This window comes from Podarcis raffonei, chromosome 8, assembly GCF_027172205.1.
Source record: "Podarcis raffonei isolate rPodRaf1 chromosome 8, rPodRaf1.pri, whole genome shotgun sequence".
Taxonomy (NCBI): domain Eukaryota; kingdom Metazoa; phylum Chordata; class Lepidosauria; order Squamata; family Lacertidae; genus Podarcis; species Podarcis raffonei.
The window spans coordinates 57,540,734-57,562,986 of record NC_070609.1 but is presented as its reverse complement, the minus strand read 5'-3'; the positions used below and the strand labels follow the sequence as shown (position 1 = coordinate 57,562,986).

Genomic DNA, 22,253 nt, shown 5'->3' with positions numbered 1-22,253 from the left:
ACTCAGAGTGGCTGAGGCAACCCAGTCAGATGGGAGGCATATAAATAAATCATTATCATTGGAGGAGGTTTGGAAGCTGAAGAGGTAACAGGGTTTAGTGAGCAGGGAGAGTCTGTGGCAGAGAGAAGTGCAGAATCAGAATTGGAGGCAGAAGTAGAAGACAGCTCAAGAGGCAGAGTTGGCTCAGTCTGGTGAAGAAGCCAGGTTTCTCCCCCAATTGTTGCAACAAGCTTCCCTTCCCTCTGGTCTCCCAGAACCAGAAGAGGTATTAAGAGGAAGGAGCAGAGACAGGTGTGTCGGCGTAGTTTCACTTTGCTTGGGAAGGAGCCGGGGAGGAAATTTAGTCAGCTGTGGACCTTCAGCCTCCACAACTGCCTCATAGAGGCAAGACAAACCGAGAAGAGCTGCAGTACTCATTAGGCCTGGCACACCGGAGCCAGCCATGCTTCTTCTAATAGTTAACTTCACTTACCCTGTGTTACTGGCTGGCTCCCTGACAGATGACAAATATGGTGAAGGACTGGGAGACCAAGTCCTATGAAGAAAGGTTGAAAGAGTTGGGTATGTTTTGCATGGAGATGAGGTATTGGAGAGGTGATGCCAGGCATATTCAAATAACCGAAGGATGATGGAGGAAAATTGTTCCACAGGGTCCCAACCAATGAGTGAAAAAGACAAGCAATGAGATTTTGGAAAAACATCAGGAATGGTCTGGAACTGATTGCGTCAGAAGGTGGTGGACACTCATTTGTTTGAGGTTTTTAAGTAGGTACCAGATAGCCACCTAGCAGGGATGCCTCTAGTGTTGGGGGTTGATCTAAATGACATTCACAGTACCTTTTGACTGTCTGATTCTGAGTCAGTTCTGCAACATTTAGGTGAGGGATCTTTCAGAGTCCTACCTGGAGATTGAACCTGAAACTTTTGCACAGAAAGCATGTGCTCTACCAGTTTATGGCCAGGATGAATGATGGTTATATAGAACCTCCAGCTTCAGAGGCGGCATGCCACAGTACCTGTTACCAAGGAGGACCAGCGGAGATTTGAACATAGCCATCTTCAAGTATCTGAAGGGCTGTCACATGGAAGATGGAGCAATCTTGTTTTCTCCTGCTCCAGAGGGTAGAACCCAAACCAATGGATTCAAACTGCAAGAAAGGCGATTCTGACTAAACACCAGGAAGAATGTTCTGATGGTAAAAGCCATTTGGCAGTGGAATGGACTCCCTTGGAAGTTGGTGGACTCTCCTTCGCTGGAGATTTTAAAGCAGAGGTTGGCTGACCACCTGCTGTGATTTCTTCATGTGCGATTCCTGCATTGCATGGGGTTGGAAAATACCCTGGGGTGGAGTGAAGGATCCTGGGCTAAACTGGCTTTTTGGGCAGGTTCCTGCCTTATCTTCCCCAGATAAAGGACAATACACATCTGTGTATTGTCCTTTACCTGTGGACACATTAATAAAAGGAGTTGGAAGAATCTCAAGTAAGCTAGCTCGGTGTAAGGTACAGCACCCCACAATATTATTCTAGGCCCTAGAACACGGGTGTCAAACACAAGGCCTGCGGGCCGAATCTGGCCCGCCAGACCTCGTCATGTGGCCCGTGTAGCCGCCGCCGGCCGCCAGCCTTCACCTTTTATTCTCGCTTTTTTTTTTTTGACACAAGAAAGCCGCCTCTTCAGCGCATGCACGGCAGCCTACAAGCCAGAGAACGTCTGCCCTCTAGCGGCGCCGGCCGTTCTACACAGGAAACCTCCACTTTACATGCATTCAGGAAACCTCCACTTGTTTTTATATTGAGTGCATGCCATCCTGTGATGTGACAGATCCAACGGCTGCCTGAACCCTTCTCTCCTGTACTGTAAGTCCTACAGATACAACCGGCCCTGAGGGTGAACAAACTGCTGATGCGGCCCCCAATGAATTTGAGTTAGACACCCCTGCCCTAGAACAATGTGAGAGAGGAGCAATTTACAATCTAGGGCAAAGGAAGAGAAAGGCCTTTTACCTGATGACTCTCCTCTGGCCCATCAGCCAGTTTTTCCATAGACTCCTTTCATAGCTTGGAGATTAGCAGAGACTCTATGTGCTGTACAGTTCCACATGTTTATTTCTATTACTTTAGCTAGGTTTCTTTTTCATTTTGTATGGGTTTTTTTAATGTTCTTGTGAAGCAGTGAGAAATATGTATTGTTTGTATTTTAAGACTCTTGCGAACCATCTCTCAAGAGCGTTCTGTTGAAAGGCAGAAAAAGCATAATTGGTCAGTTTAAGACACCTGATTTTATATACAAATCCCGTATCTTTGTTGTTACTTGTAAGTGCAAGATTACATATTATTCGTATGATGGTTGCTGGAACAGAAATGTCACCTTTTCCTCTCATGCCTACTACTTTGGCAAATTTGGGGGAAATAGTTTATTTCTTCCAGTTAAAGGATGCCCCCTTCTGGAGAAAAACAAATGGCCCAGTAAGCTCAGAAATGCAAGAGGAAGAGAACATACCTTGTTTGTGATTAATCTTCAGGATGATTACTTGTATGAACTACAGCTCTTCTGTCAAACTAAACTGGCACAGTTTGACAAAGCTGTACTATGCGCAATGTAAAATACAATGCGAGTGATTCTTTAAAATGGAGATTGGCTGAGCTGTAAGTTCTGTTGGAAGGGAATTTCATGAGGAGAAGTTGGGGGGACAGACAGAGATCCTTCTATTGTTATCATATGTAAAATGTAATCGCAAGTCCCTTAGGGATTTGCCATTTATTAAAATGGTGGGGCAGTGTGGCACCCTTATTCTTAATCTCTTCTATGCATCAGCAACAGTGATTGTGCTAGTCGCCTCCATATGTATCACAAACCAGCAAGCCATATGTCAGACTGAATGCATCTGGTGTGTGTGTGTACAACAGTAGCAACAATGCAGAGCATTAGTGGTGGTAGCTCCCCTGCTCCCCATGGCAACAGATGCGTCTTTTGGGAAGCACTTCCTGCTTCACTTCCAGGTATGTGGCTACCATTGCAAGGGGACATGTAGCAGTCCTTTCAAGTGAGGAAGGGTATGTAGCCAACAATCCAGTTTAAAAGCAGCCAGGTGTCAACCTTAATGCCGTGCCTGGTGCCCAACTGTATGCACAGAGAGCTCAACAAGACCACTGTCTTCCCCAATAAGCCAGTGCAACATCCAGGGGTTATATTCAGGTTGGAAAGTACTTTATAGGACATTAAAACATCACAATGTATGAAATGCAGTAGGGCTGGGAATTAAGTATGAAACAGAGAAAACTAATAAAGTGTTGACACTTGCAAGTGTCCTGTGAAAATTTACATTTTGAATGGTAGTTAACACCAATAGTAGTGCATCAGAAATCAGCAGCCCTCAATTTGTTGAGTAGAGGTTTGGATCAGTTTTTGTAATGTATTTTTTTATTATCTTGTGTTTTTAAGCACTGAATGCATCCTTGAATATTGCAAAAGCAGCCCTAAAGTATTTATTTGTAACAAACACTGCCTTAAGAAAGAAAGAAAAAAAACAACACTGTTCCAACTGTTACCATTGGCCAAATATGTGATTTGTGTTTAAAGAAGGCAAAATAGCAAGTGGAATTAGAGTATATTATTTCCTGCAATGCTTGAGAGAGCAGTAATGCATGCATATATATATATTGTAATATAAAGCAAGTTGTGGCAATGTTTAGTTTTGAGAGTCTATGGCTAAATGTCTGTGAGGCAAGTTATTCCATAGTTTTTCTGAATCTTACAATGCCACATCAGACACAGTGGAAACTAATTTATCTGGATCTCCTGGAAAAGCATAATGAGTGGCCCAAAGGCTAGCGAAGTATTCATAACGAGTGTTCAAGTCTGGCTAGGAGCTTACATATACAGAGGAACAAGTTTATCACCAGACAAATTATCTAAGTGGAGCTTAAGTCACAAAGAAATCAAATGACAAACTGTGGAAATAAGTCCTTTATTCTGGGATGATATTGGTTTTTTAAAAAAATGTTAGTACTGGGAATCTACAATACTGATAGTTCCACAAACACCTATTTTCACTCTGCCACTTAAGTAAAAAAAAAAGAAAGAAAATACCCAGGAAAGTGTACAACAGAAAACAATACACATTTAAGCTTGTCTGGTGTACTAACACACATTTGTCAGGTGCTGCCGTCTTGCAAGAGGGATGATGCAAGCAGGGACTGCCGTGTACTCCATTTAATCCAGGTGTCCAGTCAAGCTAGGAACTTTGGCTTGGGTACCCAATGATGCTGTGCCTTAGCAACTGTGAAATGAAGAGTTAAGTGGTGAAATACTCTTAGCCTTTAATTTTTATAGAACATGTTTAATGTTCAAAGTGGCCTTCTACATGCGAGAAAACAGCCTCTTGTCTGGACTAAAATACAATGCAAAAAACAAAAAACCCAACCATTCCTTTACTTCAGAACTTATCAGTGCAAACTGGAAAACTGAAACCAGAATAGGGCAGCTGTCACTTTCTGCATGCACTCGTTTTTCCTACAAGCCTCTCTTCAACTCTCCCAGAATCCTAAGGGTGCTGAAAATTCACTGTATTTTCTCATTTAAATCAGTATACTTCTCTCATTTATATTAGCTTGGACTCAGAGATAGAAAAACCAGGACCAATGAACAGTTATGGTTCTTGAGAACAGCCTGGATTGTGAAGGCTTGGGATCTCACAAAAGTTGCCAATGTGGACTTAAATTTGCACAATTTACTCCAAAAGTCATTTTGGGGCACGTCACAGAATTTTGAATGGATCTCTTGGAAAATGAGGTAGCATTGGGGAGGGAGGTGCAGATATGCTCCAAGAGCAGCAATTCCCCGTTTGACCTTTTGAACTTTAACAGACACTGCTGTGATATTTCTTGGCAGTCATGAAGGCTGCAGGCATGGACTGCACACAGTCCTGGCCCACATCCACAGGACTGTACAGTTTGGTGTTCTCATATGCTACTTGATATGAAACATGAACTGCTGTTAGTGCAGTATAAAGAATATATGCATGCAAAAAGAACTGGCTCCTAGCTTAGCTCATAAATGAAGTCTGCTTCAGTTGACAATTACTAAGAGTTCAGAGCTTTGCAAAGCTTTTGGACTCAGGAGAATATCTAGAGAAGCAAGAGCCATAACAAGACTAAATAATACTCATCAAGCCAGGGAACTGTATAACTGAATAAAAAGAATACCATAGTGGCCACAGCAATCCTGGTCTTTGAGGCTCCTTATTTTATTAATCTTAGACAAAAGTCATGAACCCTGAAAGAAGTGCCAAAGTGTGAGAAGGATTGCAAACTATTTGTTTAGCACCTCCCTCCACTGAGCTTCAGAATAAAATTTTCTTCCAGCTTCCAAGTGAGCACAATTCTCTATCCTGTAAATTCAAGGATTTACAGCCCTAGCTCAAGATTCCAATCATTATGAAGAAGTAGGCATGAATGGAAAAAAGAGAGATCTACTTTCTCAAGCACTACCTCTCCCCAGTCCCCGGACCATGCAATCATCATCCGAGGCCCTTCTTCGTGTGCCCCTACCATGGGAGGTCCAGAGGGTGGCAATATGAGAATGGGCCTTTTCAGTGGTGGCTCCCCAACTGTGGAATGCCATCCCCAAGCACCACTGTTACATAGCTTAAGTGCCAGACAAAAACATTCATCTTTCATCAAGCCTTTGGCTTTTAATTATCTATGGTCCTTTTATATGGATGGAATGTATTAATCTAGTTTTTAAAAACTGACTTGTCTTTTAGATTGTTTTTTAATGCTAGTTTTAATGTGTGTTTGCACTTATATGTTTAAAAGAACTGCAAGTGGTTTTTAGTTGTCTTGGCAAAAAAAGTGATCAATAATAATACCACTTTGAAAGTAGTGCAGAAGTTTGACTTTAAGGTTTTAAACGCACACAAAAATAGTGGAACACCCTCCTTAGTCCCCAACGTGAGCCTCTCCAGATATTGCTGGTCTCTGAACTCCCTTCAACCCCAATCAGTGGACAGAGATTATGGTAATTGTAGTCCAAAACATCTGGAAAGCACCAGAAGACTGTCCTAGAGCATCATGTTTGCAGTTGCTGAATTTTGCACACTTAAATTTTGCACGCATCTTCTGCAAAGAAGGTCACCATTAACCCAGTCAGTCTCATCAACATCTAGAAATGAGAAATCTACATTTGAAATCTTACTGAAGTTGTTCCAAATCTATTGGGCAAGGATGGGGAAGCTTTTTTGCTCAGATAAAGGGCCAGATCTTTATAAGAATTGCCCTCTCAGTCCAAATATGACAAGTGGGTGTGGCTGCCTACCAGTCAACACCCTTATGGTGTTCCCAAACATGCACTACTGCTGTGTGAAGAGCAAGAAAAAAATCTTTCCAGCGCTTCACATAGCAGCATCAGGCACTTGGGAACCCCACGAGTTTCCTTCTCACCCTTCCATTGGGGAGGGGCGGGATGACAATGAAGCTTTCTTTCTGTCCTTCAGCTCTGACAAAGGAGGGAAAGCAATCTCTCCCCACACTCCCACAGAAAGGAAAGCAACATAACAGGCTATAACATGTGTATAACATTATGCACCTTGTATATTGGATGGAACACTTTTAATGACTTGTTTAATGACATAATGCCAAGTTTGACTTGCGATCCTAGCTCTTGGAAAGGAAGTGCCAACCGTGATTTACCAGTTTTTATGCAACAACATAATACAGTTTGCTCCAAGCAGAAAATAGCAAATTGAATCGAAGAGCCGGGGTGGATGAAGAGAATGGATGCTCAAGGGTAAGGCTCCTTCCTGCAGTACCCAATGTGGGTCACCCAGGAGGTATTTGAACCCTTGGTGAAGTTCACCAGGCTGCCCACTACTCCATACCCTATTTCATGAATTGGGGAAATGTTTATTGGAAGTGCAAAATGACCACCTTTCATTCCTGTGCATTCAGCACCAAGCTTACCCAGCTCTCACCTGGTGTTGGCAGCAAGCCCGGTCTGCCACTAAGCAGTGGCCGCTTTGCAGGCAGATGTGGAGATGGAGGTAGGTGGACTGGTCTTTTAGCAGACTTTATCAGAAGTGGCGGAGGGTTGCCCTTTGGGCCAGCCAGCCCTGTTTGGAAAGAGGGAAGAAGAAAGCGTGGAATGGGGGGAAATGGCCAACATTTCTTTATTAATTGGTCACTCAAACTAGAAATTATTATTTCACTATGGTTGCTATCCTGCCTTTCCACAAATATGCACCCCATGCTGCTAACATATATCAATGATTAGTATGTAATAATATACCAAGAAGTTGCACAACTAGCAGCTAAGAAGCAGGGTAAGATAGAAACAGCAGCCGAGTATAAAGCACCTACTATCGCCTACCAGCAGAATATAATCAACTCAACAAGCAGTAGGCCTGTCTTAATAAATGTTTTCACTTAATGGTCAGCGGTCAGAAAAGGCACCAACCAAGGTTCTCTAGGAAAGAAGTTCCACAGTGTAGGTGCAACCACTGAAAAGGCCCTCTCTCGTGTGCCTGCCCAACTTGCCTCTGGTGCTAGCAGATGCAGAGAACAGCCTCTGCTGATTAACTACAATATCTGGGCATGCTCATATTGAAGGAGGTAGTTTTTCATATAGTTATCTTCCAGTAGGCCTTATCCAAAGGATTTTTTGTTTTTAAAGAAATTGATTCAAAGAGTGATATTACACTGCATATGTAGCATGTATGCATGTACAATGCATATTTTAACATTTCTGGTGGACCAATTAAGTTTCACTGTTAGTTACCCTGGGTTTCTCATCTCACCTTAGGTCTTATCCCAGAGTTAACCATCAACCACACCCACCCTTCTATTTCCACTTTCCTCTCCCTGCTTCACTGTAAATTTTAATAAAACATCAATACAGTTAACAGGGTTACCAACCTGGCGTGGGAAGAAGACCTGTCAACGGTCTTTCACCCAACAAAGCTGGCTTAGCTGAAGATACAGATGACTGGCCTAACACAGAATTCCGGCCAGGAGTTGGAAGAAGGGGCGGGGGTTTGCTTAGAGTCTGGGGGAGAGCACTAGTGCTTGGCCGGACACTTGCTGGATACACCGTGTCTTCAGCTGCAACAGCTAAAGGGTCTGTTTCTGCAACAAAGCCTGGTTTAGGAAAACCAAGAGTTAGCAAGCAACACACAATGATTAGTGAACACCCGATTTATTAAAAGCAAAGACTGTAGTTTGCCTCTGATTTATGGGAATAGCACACTCTTTAACTACCTACTTTTTCCCCTCAGGGAAATACCTCAGATCTTTTAAAGACGCCTCAAGTTAGATTTACAGACGTAAGTTAAATTTATTTTAAGGACTGAGCTTCTGAACTCTTCAGTTTGCAGAACATAATAAAGGGGTCGGGGTCTGCCATTGTTTTCGCGAATATTAAGGTTTCATATTTTAATTTAATAACTTGTTATAAGTGTAATGTCTTTTTGCTACGTGAAATGTGATGGTTACCAGAGGGTGGCAACAAACAATGGAAGTGCTTGCTCTTTAAGACTGTTTTTCCACACTGGCCTGGGGCTCTTCCATGGAATACTTCTTGTCACCCCCTAATGTGGTTGCTGCTCCTTAAGTAGCTTAATTCCTGCCTTCCATCATTAAGAACTTAGCAAGCAACAGTAAAAGCCCTGCCACACGATAAAAACACGCAGTTTCCCCCCGCTAGTGTATGAATGGGACTTTTAAAAACTGTCTTCTTGCACAGCAGTAACAACATGCTTTGAAGGCCTAGCTGGAAACAAGGGTCACTGTGTAAAGAAGAGCTGTGTGCATGCGTGTCGTGTGATGTACATGTGAGAGTCTGGATTCATTTTAACCACCAACACACACCCAGGCAAGACCTGCTGGAAATATTACCCACCAATACCACATTATAAAACTATGTCTACAAAGCCAAAAAAAGAGCAAGGTAGTTTTAAGAAGTGTTCACATTCCAGTAAGAAGTAAGATTTTATGGCTTGGGGATGGGGTAGGATTAACCTTTACATTCCATATTTTGATTATTATTTTTAATATAAGTTTTAACCAAGAGCCCGTTTTAAAATAGTGGGATTTATAGGGACATTCTTGGGGAACAGGTGGGAAAGTAATGAATACCTTCAAGCTTATTTCTCCTGGTCTTCAGGAAGTCACTTATTGAGTTCAATTCTTCCATATACAAATGTTTTCCCTCACTTAACAGAAAGAGGAGATGTCTAATGCCTAGAGGCACATGGTAACTGTCATAGAGATCCCGCTCTAGGTAGTCATTCGCCAGATCAGCTGCTTTGTGTGAAATCTCTGTGCGTTCCTGTTGTTCGCGCTCAGCACAAATTTTCTCAAACGCCTTAGCTATCAGAGCCAATGCATCCTCCATGGGCATATTACGGTGTACTATAGAGAAGAGAGATACCTTGCTTTTTAAAAGGTTACATCAAGACAAAACCAAACACAAAACTGCTGTGTTCCTGAACCATTATTCTGAAGTTCAAAGTCAACGTCTGTTTCAATACGAGCAAATTTATATTTTTAACTGAATGTTATATGTTCATGATTCAACACAAACACGCTCAGTTCTATTAAGTGTAATGTGCACATTTAACTATTGAGATCTCATTTGTGTGTTCATTTAAAGTAAGTTAATTTCATGCTTGGAACAATTTTACAAAAACTTTTCTAAATAGAGGAACAGTTCTAAGAAATTAGTGTTGAAGGTGGGTTTGTTTGCTTTTTAAGATCCAGAGAAAATACCCAATCCAATAGTTTACTTTATTGTTTCAGACAGAAGGTGAAATCTGAGAAGTGTACAAAAACACCCTCCAGTAAGATGAAATAAATTTTGCTCAGTGTAGAAAGGGTTTACAACTGTATGAATATTTAATAAATGTAAAAAGTGTTCCTCAGCACATTCAGCAGTTTTGTGAAGCAGTATTAATTTTCAGTTAGAAGTATTATTCCAACTTGTGACATGTTTTAATATTGTATATGTGTTGAGGAGGAGATCTAGATAGCATATTATGAATGGGGACCGTTTCTGAATGAATCTAAACTTACTTTTGATAGACTGATGAAGCATGATTACGGTGCAAGAGGAAAGTGTTACGTTAGATGGTTCAACAAGAACACAGAATGGGGAACCATCATTTTTAACTTCTTGTAGGGCACGTGTAAGACCTGATTCAGATGTAAGGTATATCATTTCCACAACAAGGCCATGATCCTGCAACCGATGGCCTATGGCTGTTGAATATTCCCTTGAAGGAAAAAAAGAAGAAGCAGGTTATTTTACAAATAATTCCTCCCCAAATATTAGTGCCAGTGTTCTAGTCGCTGCCATTATGTGTGCACGGAGAAGACTCAAGAGTACCAGACTTGTTATGTCAACAGTATTCCTTTGGGATTCAGGCAACCCACTGGAACTGGGAAGAGTGAGCAGATCTGGTTTGGATGGTGGACTTAAACAATAACTGAGCAGTTGTTTATGCAAATGGAAGCTTCATTGTGAACAAGGCCTATCCCAACTGCAGGGTATATACAGAGCTTAGGGCTGGAAGCTATAATTGAATGTTAAGAGCGTCTGACAACATATTATGATTTTCAATTATACTTTTTAACTATATGCTCTATACTGACATACACTTGTTGGTGAGGCAATACTCTTCTTATTTTCATTTAGTTTTCCCTTTTGGGAAACACAGATTTCTTTATCATACCAAACTGAATAGCAAAGCCTTTGGCTGCCTGAGGAATCCATTCAAGCAAGGCTGCATAGAGTCCTGAACTGGGACACATGGGTTCAATTTTCCAGTTACTGTTAAGCTGCAAAACCGCTTGGCGTCAAGGAACATTTGGACAAAATACACTTAAGTGTGGACTCATGAACACCTGTAAAATAGGAATTTGTGGGGTTTGGAAACAGGTGTGTATGGAAATTTGTTTATCACTGTGTGATTAATTGCACCATAATTGATAATGCGTATGTGAAGACATGTCAACTTTATATTCTGTTATTTTAAATGTATTTTTGAATCCAAATTGGTAGGACAGCAAGAATTAAATATCAAAGTAATTAGGAAAATTACCACCTGGTTATGGCAGTACATGTATTCTTTGACTTTTACTAGCACTTTATAAACAAAAAACACCTTTCGTGTTATGAAATCATGGCAATGCAACTAGGTTCTCAATCTGGGTCATTCCGTGCTAAATATGGACAGGAAATCAATTTCAAAGGCTTTAATTTTACAACCAAGATAAAAAGATAAAATCATGTGGGCAAAACACTCAAGTTTATCCAGTTAGATGGCACTGAGTGCCAGCCATGATGATATAATGTGATTAACTATGGGTACCCCAGCCTTTGTAATATATGTTGGTTCACATACCTGGAGCTTCAGCAATATAAAATATAGGTACTATGCACAGAACACGCACTGTGATGTTAAAAGTCTGTGTCCGTGAAGTGTAAAATGAATTGCCAATGTTGAAATTAATAGAAAGTACAATATTAGAGAGCTTTAAAGACATGCATTAACCTCAGCTACCTGAGAAAGTATGAACAGTTGCTAACTAACATTTTATTACATTTGGGCAAACGTTTTAGTAAGTGTTACTTTGCAATGACTCTTCTGGATTTAAAAAGGGAGGCGGTCATTCAACCAGAAAGGAAGCTGCTCGTGTTCTCAAGATTGTAGGAAGAGGTCTAACGAGAGACCCAAATGATTGATATCTCCAATATATCCCGCTCTATGGACTCCCAAGATCTGCTAGTGATATTAGCGGCCCAATGGATGAAAGGCAGAAACGTATTCAACATTTCCATGTGCTACTGGATGGGAAATTAGAAGAGGTGATGGAAATCGCTTACTAAAGCAAAGCAAAAAATCTAATACAACCACCCTATATTTTTCTTATTAGTATAATATCCAAGGGAAAGTTAAGAATATTTAAGGCATGCTTAAACATCATCACACAGATTCAATATACTTTCAGTGAATGAGGTGTTCAAATTATGCTGGTAACTTTTTCAGTGAAAGCCTACAGCTAACTTTGGCACTTTAAAAGAGATGGCCATTACTGTTTTGACTCAAAATATGCTTGACCATTATGTGGAGAATCAGAAAATAGTTTTCAGTGGGGTGGTTTCAGAGCAAATTAAGAAGCTCTAGTTAATATTATAACAGACTGAAGAGTCAGGTTGGAATGACAAAGTGAGAAAGACTTGGTTGAAATATCATGGAAATTTCATTGCTGTGAAGCAGAAGCATCATATTTGTCTTGAACTGATAGACACACTTTGTATTAGAAAATATTCCGGGCAGGGACCACACCAAAATGTTAAAAACAATGAAAGGTATTAACAAGTAGTTGAGTACAAGAGTATAAATACGTATTTTGTTTTAAGAAGAATATAAAAGTAGTAAAAGCTATTTTAAGAAGCAACATAGAATGTTAAATATCAGGTGCTGATATGCTTATTGAAGTTCCTAGCATTCCAAGTCGGCTTACGTAAACACTCAGTACTCAATAACAGCACAATCTAATTGATTAAACAATCTTACAGGCTGCCAGACCACCAACTTTATGAATACCCACAGTCCCGTAAACATAGAGTATGCTTCGTAAACAAGATTCATTCAGCTTAGTTTGTCATTCAAATGTTAATCTTAAAAAGTGTTGAAATATTGAGAAAGTGTGTTGTTTTTTTAAAGTCTAATTACCAGCACTACATTATGGGAACATCAAATTTCTGTTTGGGCGATCAAGGAAAAAGCGGATTTATAAATGGAAACTTTAAGATTGCAGAATAATCTCTTAATGTAAGCACTTATAGTAATTAATATACAAAAAAGAGAAACTTATCTTGGTTCATATTGTACATTTAAGATTCAGAGAGGGGTATGGGGTGGGATATACGGAGAATTGGTTTCAAAATTAATTATTAATTTCATAAAATTTATAGACCGCTTGACTATAAAAAAACAAAAAAACCCCTCAAAACGGTGTACAAAAAGATACAAGAAAATCAAGGGGGGAAATACATATATGCAACCTGCTAGTTGATGGATAAAGACTGTATTTACCGTGATACAAATTAACAACATTACAAAACTGTTTAAAGCAACCTTCCTGCTAAGTATAAACTGGTAATCAAAAGTAACAACTTCAAGAAGCACACGAGTTAAGCCCCAAACTGCACTGGATCATGGCAGGCCCACATCTTTAAATGAAAGTCTGCCACACTATACAAATCAGTTTTGGGGGGGAGGGGTTGTTTAAAGGGCACAAAGAGTGTGGGTGGTAGGAGGTGACCCCCATTACTTTTATCCCCACTGCGCATACCACTAGGTGCTTTTCCCAGGGAGGCTCCAATACCAACACAGCTAAGAAGAAAAGAACCTGAGGGAAAGTTTTGGCATGTCCCTTTAATATCTCTCCTTACATGCAAATAAGGCAGGTCCAACTTTAAAGACACACCCCTGCTGCTATCCCATGTAATACAGGCTTTAGGCTTGCATAACTGTCACAGCTGGTACCATTTCAGGTAAAATTTTGGTATGGAAGCAGAGAAATCCTAAAAAGATTAGCTGTATTTGCTCAAAACCAAATTACACATTAAGATGTTAGTTCACAGCTCAGCTCGAATCCTTAAGTACATCTTTAAAAACAAACTCACGCTTGATCCTTGCTGATGGAAACAATGACACAGTCTGAAGGTCGGTCTTTGTCGTACTCCTTCTTTAACTGCTGGTAAAACTGCAAGTACAGCTTGTCCCGAAGAACGTCCTTTGTGTAGTCATCATCTAAAGAGATACCCAGACAGGCTGAAGTGGAGTTGCTTAAAGGACTGCACCCTCTCCTTGCTAAGACAATTGCAATTTCAGGGTAGGCAAGTCAACACATTTTAATAGCTCCCAAGTAAACAGTCAGAATTTAGGAATACATAACAGGCATCTTGGCCCATAGGACTGAGAAACAGAAGCCAACAATATTTGACATGCCTATCACTGATCATCGGTGCAAGCCGCCAGAGAAACTCTCTCTTACCTTTTTGAGAATATTGGTATCTCTCATAATTATCTTCATTCCCTGTTGATGGATGATATTGCTGCCCAAAGAGTTCTTCAAAGCTAACCATACAAGACACAAAAGTGAATCAAGCAGAGTTAAAATAAAACTTCCTGTTTTTGAAGAGTGCTCTCTCTCTTTACCTTCTCATACTGGGGCGTGTGATTAATGTATAAACATTTTTCTTGATGAAGCATACTGCTGGTCACTTAGTGCAATGCTTATACCAGTGATACAGCTAATTGGGACCCCAGAAGACAAGGGCATAGTGGGGTGTCCTGGTAATATTGTTGAGGGAAGCATTTGATTGAACATTTGAATCAATGTTTAATAATATGAAGGTATAAAATAAAGAATAAACAAATGACATGGCATTATACACACACACACACACACACACACACACACACATATATATATATATATATATATATATATATATATATATATAACATGTGTGCATGTTATGTGTACCTGTGGCTCTTGGGCTGCTGTCCCCCCCCCCCATTTGATTCAATTTGTTTAGGAGATTAACTGCTGGTATTTGCTTCAAACTGAATTGTAAATCACCTTCTAAACTGAAAGTATATAGCATATATCTAGGTGCAATTTTAGAGAACAGGAAATTCGCTTGTAGCAAGCAAGACTCAGGTACTTATTTGTCGGCATCATCTACTTTGATTGGCAGCCACTTTCCAACATCTCAAGACAGCAGTTTTACACACCAACTGCTATCCTTCCTTTTCTAACTGGAGATGTCAGGAAATGCACCTGTGACCTTGTGCATGCTGAGCATGTGCTCTACCACAGAGCTGTGGTCCTCCCAAATTTAGGGTACTCTCATGGCATGAGAAACTGTCTGGTCAGTGTGGTGCTGGGCATGCTATGCAAAGGCCACAGCTTTGCATGGAATCAGCGCCTGCCCAAAGCCACCATGCAAGAGCCATATGGGCTGGTTTTAGCAGTTATGCTCAAAGAGAGCTTGAGATGAGCCACTTCTAGGTGTTGGGAATAAATATATTATGGAAATTCAGCCTTTTCTAAAAGCTAAAAATAAAAGTGTATGTATGAACTTCATATGATGTTATACCCTTAAAGTGAATTCATAAAGAGCCAAGTAAAAAGAAACCATACTTAAATCCTACGTTCTAATTGAATACACTGAACTTTCAAAACACTGTTACGTGCTGAATCCATTGGTCTGTATCTGTTTCAAAATAGTATATAGCCCAGTTTTCCTGAAATGTCTCAATATATCTGATGAAAAGAAGAAATTTTAGGACATGAGCTTATTTGTTAACATTGGGTTTCACATCTTCTTTGAGCTTTGGGGATGGGGTCAGGTTATTATTCAAATAAGTACTGAGAAAAACCCCTCTAACCTGTTAGCATCTTCATAGTCCTTCGAATAACCCTCTGGAGACGAGTAAGAGCTCTTCTGAAAGGTTTTGTAAGGATTTATGCTGTAAGGGACAAAAAATGTAACATATTTAAGATGCTGGATTGCCATTGTTTGCACCTCTTCTGGAAAGCTCAGTTCTACTTTTACAATATAGTACAAGATTGCCAGGTTCATCTATGTGCAGTTATTTACCAGAAATCCCACTAGGTGGTTGATTCCTCAGCCAGCTTTGCCTGCTGGCCACTTATGGATACTCATGGAAACACAACCACACTCTGAAAAGAGAAAGTGTGATAGGCTAATGAGCTGCTCCACTGTACTGACTCTTTGCTCAACTGGTATTGGCTTCCTATGCTTATTTTTCTACCCAAAAATGTAACTGCCAGAGAAATTGTGTACTCTTTCCCGTCAAAACAGAACCACAAAGTTAAACAACTGACCTAGGATAACAAATGCTAGTAGGGTGAATCAGAGAAGAAGCTAATTCAAAAGAACAACAGCAGCACAAGCAATGTCTCCTTTTTATATTTAAATGTAAAAAGACAACATAACCATCAAACTATTTGAAGGTTTTTTTTAAAAAAAGTATTTTAAATGATTAAAACATTGAGGATTACTTACTCTAGAAGTCGTGGAATCCATCCAGGTCTATGCCTAGACCCAAAGTGGAAAAAAGTAGGTTAACTTATGCAGAAGATATGCTGCAAGCATCTGTCATTAATTACATCACTGTAGAAGTAAAAGGTGCAAATTGTCTTAGAATATGAAGACCTTATAAATCCCAAATGCTTTAAGACAGAAGGATAAGTTGAAAGGATAAAATATGAAATTATGTATTTTAAAAAATGGGGGAAGAACAGAAGCCAGTATTGCCTGTATTAATATTCTTTTTTATTATTACCTACCATTCACCCTAAAAAAAACAATATTAAGAACAATTTTTAAAAACTTAAAATCAGAAAAATAAGGTGCATGACTCACATACACATAGAAGTGCACAGAAATTCACCTAGAAGTATATATCATAAATGTAAAATGTAAGAAAAAAATCCCTCAAATAATTATCAATGAAATATTTTGATGCTCTTGGAGGATGGGAGGAATTAAATATAAAAGATAATAAAGGTGTAATAGATTGGTCTATGAAAAGTCTGAGGGTATCTTACAAAAAGTTACAACCCAAGACATACTAAATTCTGATCTCTTAAATGAAGAAATACTTAAGTGCATTTTTTTTTTACAATGGGACCATCTATTAAAAGAAAAAGGTGAAAACATGATGCATCAGAAACCCAGTTGGAAGCAAGGCATCTTAAGAAATGCTTATTCTGGTTCGGAACAGGAAGGATAATGTTCAACAATCTGATTTCTTGGGAAAGAGGTTGTCGGAACCGAGAGAGGGATAGCTATAGAGCAACTCAAACATAATAGACTTTCAACAGTGTAAAGAAGAAACTATTTAACATCATAAAGCATTAAGAGAAGAAAAATAATAAGTAAGAGATATGATGATTTAAGGAAGCTGCAGCATGCTACTCATGTCAATGAATTATGTCAATGATTCCCTTGAACCACTACAATGTAGTATTATATTTTAAGTCTAGAAGCCATATCACAGGGAATGACACAAATAGAGCAACCACCCTTTCCTGCCCCCTTCCAGATGAACTCAGCAATCCAGCTGTGCTACACATATTTGTTTAAGCTGCTGGATTTGAAGTCTGCACAGGTTGGGTAGAGAAACCCATCCAAAAGAAAAAAGGACAACAGATGTATAGTCTGGAAAGTTATGTCAAGTATCAGAGACAGCATAAGGATGACAGCTGCTTGGTCTTGCCTCATTTGCTGTTAACTATAGCTAAAGGACAGATAAAAACAAATTCAGTTCTGATGAAGAAACTAGCTTAACTTTGAACATAAGAAGCATCGTTCTGAACCCTTTAAGCAGAGCTTCCATCTAAATACACAAACATATAAAGCCCAAGAGGCCAAGAAACTCAGTGTTCATTATACTGCCCAACAATGTAATGGTACTAAATATAGCACACAACTCCAATCTTTTACTCCAAGTAAAGTTACTCTTCAAGTAATCCTTGTTGGTACAGAAATGTCCCACTGTGCAAGACATTTATTTGGCATGCGCTAGTTGGTGTACTGAAGCAACTAGAAAACAAGGTGGGATAAACCCCCCAGGACAATAAGTGTTGCCAAGGAGTATGTGATAATAACAGCCATTTGCTGGTGCAAAGCAGCAACAGGGAGCGGCCTTTTTCACGTAAGAAATATACTTGAGGTAACTACTTATGAGGTTCCATCTTAAAATGTCAAGGTTATCTCATCAGTGCACCAGTTGCTAGCAATGAGCTGAGAAAACTATTATTAGCTTCTAAAACAGAAGGGAGATTGGTAATATTATTCAGTAAACCCAGTACAGCAAATGTTTTTTCTTCTCACCAATAATTTATTTCAACTGCCTCAAATGTTTCTTACTAAGGAAAGAGTCTCATTTTTTAAAATTCCACTGGCTTTCCTCATCTCACTCAATTCTAGAAGAGAGAGTAGTTGCAGAAGGCCAAACATTGTTTGGTGGTTGTTTATAACCTCACTGTGTGGTTACCAGTAATCATGGCAACTGATCATGCCATGAGATAAAGGCTGTTATTATTTAACGTACTTAAATAATATTACAGTGCCCCCCTCACCCTGCATTTTCCATGCTGCCACATGGTAACATCCTCTTCACTGCGTGGGTAGTCACTACAGGACTTGAAATGAGAAATGAGAACAAGATTGTACAGGGGCACATGCTCTGAATGCAGAAGCTTCCATCTCAAGCATCTCCAGGAAGGCCTGGCAAAGAGTTCTGTCTGAAACCCTGGAAAGCTGTGGCCAGTCAGCACAGCGGTAGATAGCACTGAGCTGGAGACCAAATGTCTGACTTGAACTAAGGCAAATACCTGTCACTAACGAGGTGGAGGGGGGTGATAGGATGTGACCATAATATATTTATGGGGTAGAATTCCACATGGACTGTAACAAATGTTTGGACTGCGCAATCATTTCAGATTGCCAGACAGAACGCTCCCCCCATTACATCCTGATCTGGGGGTTTTCCTGACACCCCCAGAACCACTTTTTGGGCGGGTGCAGGCAGGAGAGGGGTAGAAAGCCCTGTTGCGCAAGTGGAAGCCCTTTAAGTGAAATTCGCCTGTAGTTTCTAAAGGTTCTATAATTGCACTTACATTTATGCACAGAATTCTGAATGGCATCAACGGGATTATCTCTTGTATTATTAAATGTCAACTTCAAAGTATTTAGCAGAGCACTTAGAAACATATACTGTGTTGCTTTTAAAAGGAAATGATCATTAAATTGGGAGTAAAGCAGGGGCAGGGAAGTTCTGCCCCTCCAGATGTTGTTAGACCAGCTCTCATCATCCCTGAATATTACTCATGCAGGCTGGGGCTAATGGAAGTTGGCATCCAATAACATCTGGAGTGCCACAGATTTTCCACCCTTCGACTAAATAATTAAGAGCATTTTACTAACTCTGAAGTAGAAGTAGTAGTAAAACAATTTAACTACAGCTTCTGGGATTATTAAATTCCAACCAATCATTTTTAACTGTAGAAGAACAAACAGATAATGCAATTTTATTTTACCTCTTTTCTGGAACAGGTGTTTGTGCTTGATCTGTAGTTACTTTGACCCACGAAGACATTTCAGGTTCTATATGAGGGGGGGAAACTATTATTTTCATCAGGGTGAATTATTTCCAAAATAAAAATATTTCACAGACCTTCTCTTCACATGACAACCATTACACCAATAAAGACACAGTTAACCACATGTTTCCTTCCGACTATCACTTCATTCCTGAAATGAAACAAAGGCCAAATGTTCAAGACATTTTCTTACTCCAAATTAACTTGTTCATTAACTATATTCACCTTTTCACTCACAAAAAAGTGAAGGAACTGCAAAAAATATTACCAGGATACTGGGTCAAGTAGACTTGCTTTCTAATGTCATTTATTTTGAGGGAGTCTCCAGGTTCACATACAAAGTCTATTAATATTTAGTATTAGAAATGTCTTTTCCCAAGTCAGGTTAACTGAAAGGTTTATGAATTTAGAAATTCCCCCATGGTATGTGACCTTCTTGAAACTATATTTTTATGTGTTTATGTACCACGATAGTCTAGCTTACATGGGATATTCTTTGGGGGTGGGCAGATCCTACCTAAATGAAGAGACAGGTTGTGGACTGAACTTTCTGTTCTTTTCCACTCAAAAAAAAAAAATTGCTTCTCCAATAAGGAATGATGCCTTATGTTTTTCCATCACAAGAGCGCAGAAAAAACACACTCTTACCCTCTCTGGGGAACTTCAGTCCACAAAATGCTGCATATAATTGCAGGCTACCAGTTCAAACACGATTACATACATCGTGCAAAAAACACACAAAGCAGCGCAAATATAGATAAAGATAGCAGGGAGGGATTTGGAGATTCTTTGATTAAGCAGAGGAAGAGGACATGTAATACAAATTCTGCCAAATATATAAATATTGTTACAAAAGCTGGATGCCTGCCTCCCTCTCTCTGCCAATGGGTGGCAAGAGCCCATGGCTCACACCTGGGGCAAGAAGCTCTATTATATTTTAATGTTCTCTATTGTTCTCTTGATAGCCTTAGCCAGGTAGGTTTGCATAAGCCAGCCCAGGAATTTGCTGTTAACGACTGCAATTAGTCCTACAGGAAAAAGCAAGGGATAGTATGCAGATGATCAGCATATATAATGAGACAGAAATCCAATATCTGTATTGAGACCAGGTCTCCCCATAGTTTTCAGTTTAGTGAAAAGTTGACATTCATAAACTTCTCTTTCAAGTCTGTTTCTGAAATTCTTTTGTAATAAGACAGCTGCTTTGAGATCCTGTATTGAATGTCCTGAGAGAGTGACGTAGTCTCCTACTGGCTTCTCTGTCTTGTGATTCCTGATGTCAGATTTATGTCCATTTATCCTTGGATTCCTGTTCAGTTGTTAACAGTCGTCAACAGGTTTACCATACCCATTGAGTCAATCACCCATCTCTTACTACCCTCCTGAGAAAAACCCCACCCCACCCTCCCACTATATATAAGGGTCTGGTGACTTCTGTTTCAGTGTACTGTATCTGAAGAAGTGTGCATGCACATGAAAGCTTATACCAAGAACAAACTTAGCTGGTCTCTAAGGTGCAACTGGACAATTTTTAAATTTTTTTATATATATTTCAACTATGTCAGACCAACACAGCTACTTACCTGAATCTAATACCTAGAAAAGGCAGCTTAGAATAAAAGCAGCAATGGGTGGGGGTTGCTGGGAGGGAGAGCAGGAGTGGAGCGCTTCCCACTCTAAAGCCCCAAGGGTCTTTTTGCCAAAATATTTTTTAGCCAAAAAATTTCAGTATGGGTGTGGAGGAGAGGAATAGGAAATGGTTCACGTTGAGTTTCTTCAAAGGCTCATAGTTGGAAAAGATTTGCAAGAGTCTCATTCTGTTTTGGATTTTTAATGGTAGAGCATCTTAACAGTTTTGCTGTGGATTGTGCGTTTGTGTGCCTCCCCAATACCAAATGTTATTGAGAGCCAGCATGGTTACAGCACTGGACCTGGGAAACCAAGATTTCAATCCTCACTGGGTGACCTCAGCCAGTCACTCCCTTTCAGCCTAAACTACCTAACCTACTTCATGGGGGTAAAAAAGGGAAGGAGGAGGAGGCCTAGGTACACCATTTTGAGCTCCTTAGAGGAAAGCTTGGATATAAAGACTAAAACAAACAAATAATGAGCCGATGCACCACTTCAGTTAAGCATGTGAGACTAGGAACAAGAAGACCCAGCTTCAAATCTCAAACCCATCCCCCCAAAAGCAAAAGCTCTTTGGGTGAGCTTCTACCTCGTAGGACTGTTGTGAGAATAACATGGTAGCGAGGAAGGGAGAAGGAGGAGGACCATGTTATGCCACCCTGAGTTCCTGGCATAAAGGACGGATGAAGAAAAACACAATGGTGATTATAAACAACCCAGAGACCCGGGGAGTAATGCGGAACAAATATGCAATCCACTTCCCCACCTCGAATCGCCGCCTTGCTACCCTCTTCCCAGTCGAGCCCCCCCCCCGTCCCAACTCACACGTTCAAGGCTTCACGAATCTTCTTTCGCCGCCGCCGCCGCCCCCCGAAACGGCCTCAACCTTTTCTCTCCCTTCCCGCAGACGAAACACAGTCAGGAGGAAACTGGGAGGGAGCGCGGCCGGGGCGGTAACAACAGCGGTGGCAACAACAGCGGCAGCGGCGGCGGCGGCGGCGTGAATCAAAGACAAACACGCTACCGCCCATCCCCGGCTCCTCCTCTTCCGCGGGGCGGAGCATCCTTCGTGCGCCTGCCTGCCAGCCCGAGAGCCGAAAGCGAAGGGCGGCCATTACACGCGCACAGCGCCCCCGGCGCCGCGGCTGAGCTAGGCCGCGGCCTGCTTGGTTTCCATGGCAACGGCACGGCAGTCTGCGGCGACTCCCGGGTCTCAAAACGCATCCCTATGCACGCTTAGCGGGCTTGTTGATTCGAAATGTTCCTCAGCCGCCTTTCTTCCAGTGGGGCTTACAAAGGACAGGAACGTCATTCAGTCAAGAGTGCGAATACAGTACAATAGCAACAAAGGATGTGATCCTGCCTCTTCTTCCCAGTCCTAGTCCAAAACAGAAACTTATATATGAAAGCTAGGG

At 40.6% G+C, this 22,253-nt stretch overlaps 1 protein-coding gene across 3 annotated transcripts; it reads right to left on the bottom strand.

Annotated features, from left to right (window-relative positions):
* Positions 1-3,952: 3,952 nt before the first annotated feature.
* LOC128419469 (nuclear receptor coactivator 5-like) lies at positions 3,953-21,914 on the bottom strand. 3 transcript variants are annotated; one of them, XM_053400206.1, is made up of 11 exons: positions 21,666-21,899; positions 19,147-19,213; positions 16,106-16,138; positions 15,465-15,545; positions 14,062-14,144; positions 13,691-13,817; positions 10,069-10,268; positions 9,133-9,408; positions 7,915-8,136; positions 6,964-7,112; positions 3,953-4,283 (listed from the first exon to the last, which is right to left on the bottom strand). In XM_053400206.1, exons 2-11 carry the CDS (start codon positions 19,203-19,205, stop codon positions 4,239-4,241), a joined length of 1,275 nt encoding a protein of 424 aa, XP_053256181.1. In that variant the 5' UTR covers positions 19,206-19,213; positions 21,666-21,899; the 3' UTR covers positions 3,953-4,238. The 3 variants fall into 3 exon arrangements, with proteins under 3 accessions (XP_053256181.1, XP_053256182.1, XP_053256183.1); XM_053400207.1 differs by having other exon boundaries at positions 6,975-7,112; positions 21,664-21,892; XM_053400208.1 differs by lacking the exon at positions 9,133-9,408 and having other exon boundaries at positions 21,664-21,914.
* Positions 21,915-22,253: the final 339 nt, after the last annotated feature.

Bases quoted from the DNA above. Each gene is read 5' to 3' on its own strand.
- LOC128419469 (XM_053400206.1), bottom strand. From the start codon at position 19,205: ATGTCTTCGTGGGTCAAAGTAACTACAGATCAAGCACAAACACCTGTT. The intron at 14,145-15,464 runs GTTAGAGGGGTT...TTGTATGGTTAG, and splicing joins GACTATGAAGATGCTAACAG to CTTTGAAGAACTCTTTGGGC. The intron at 13,818-14,061 runs GTAAGAGAGAGT...GTATCTCTTTAG, and splicing joins ATACCAATATTCTCAAAAAG to ATGATGACTACACAAAGGAC.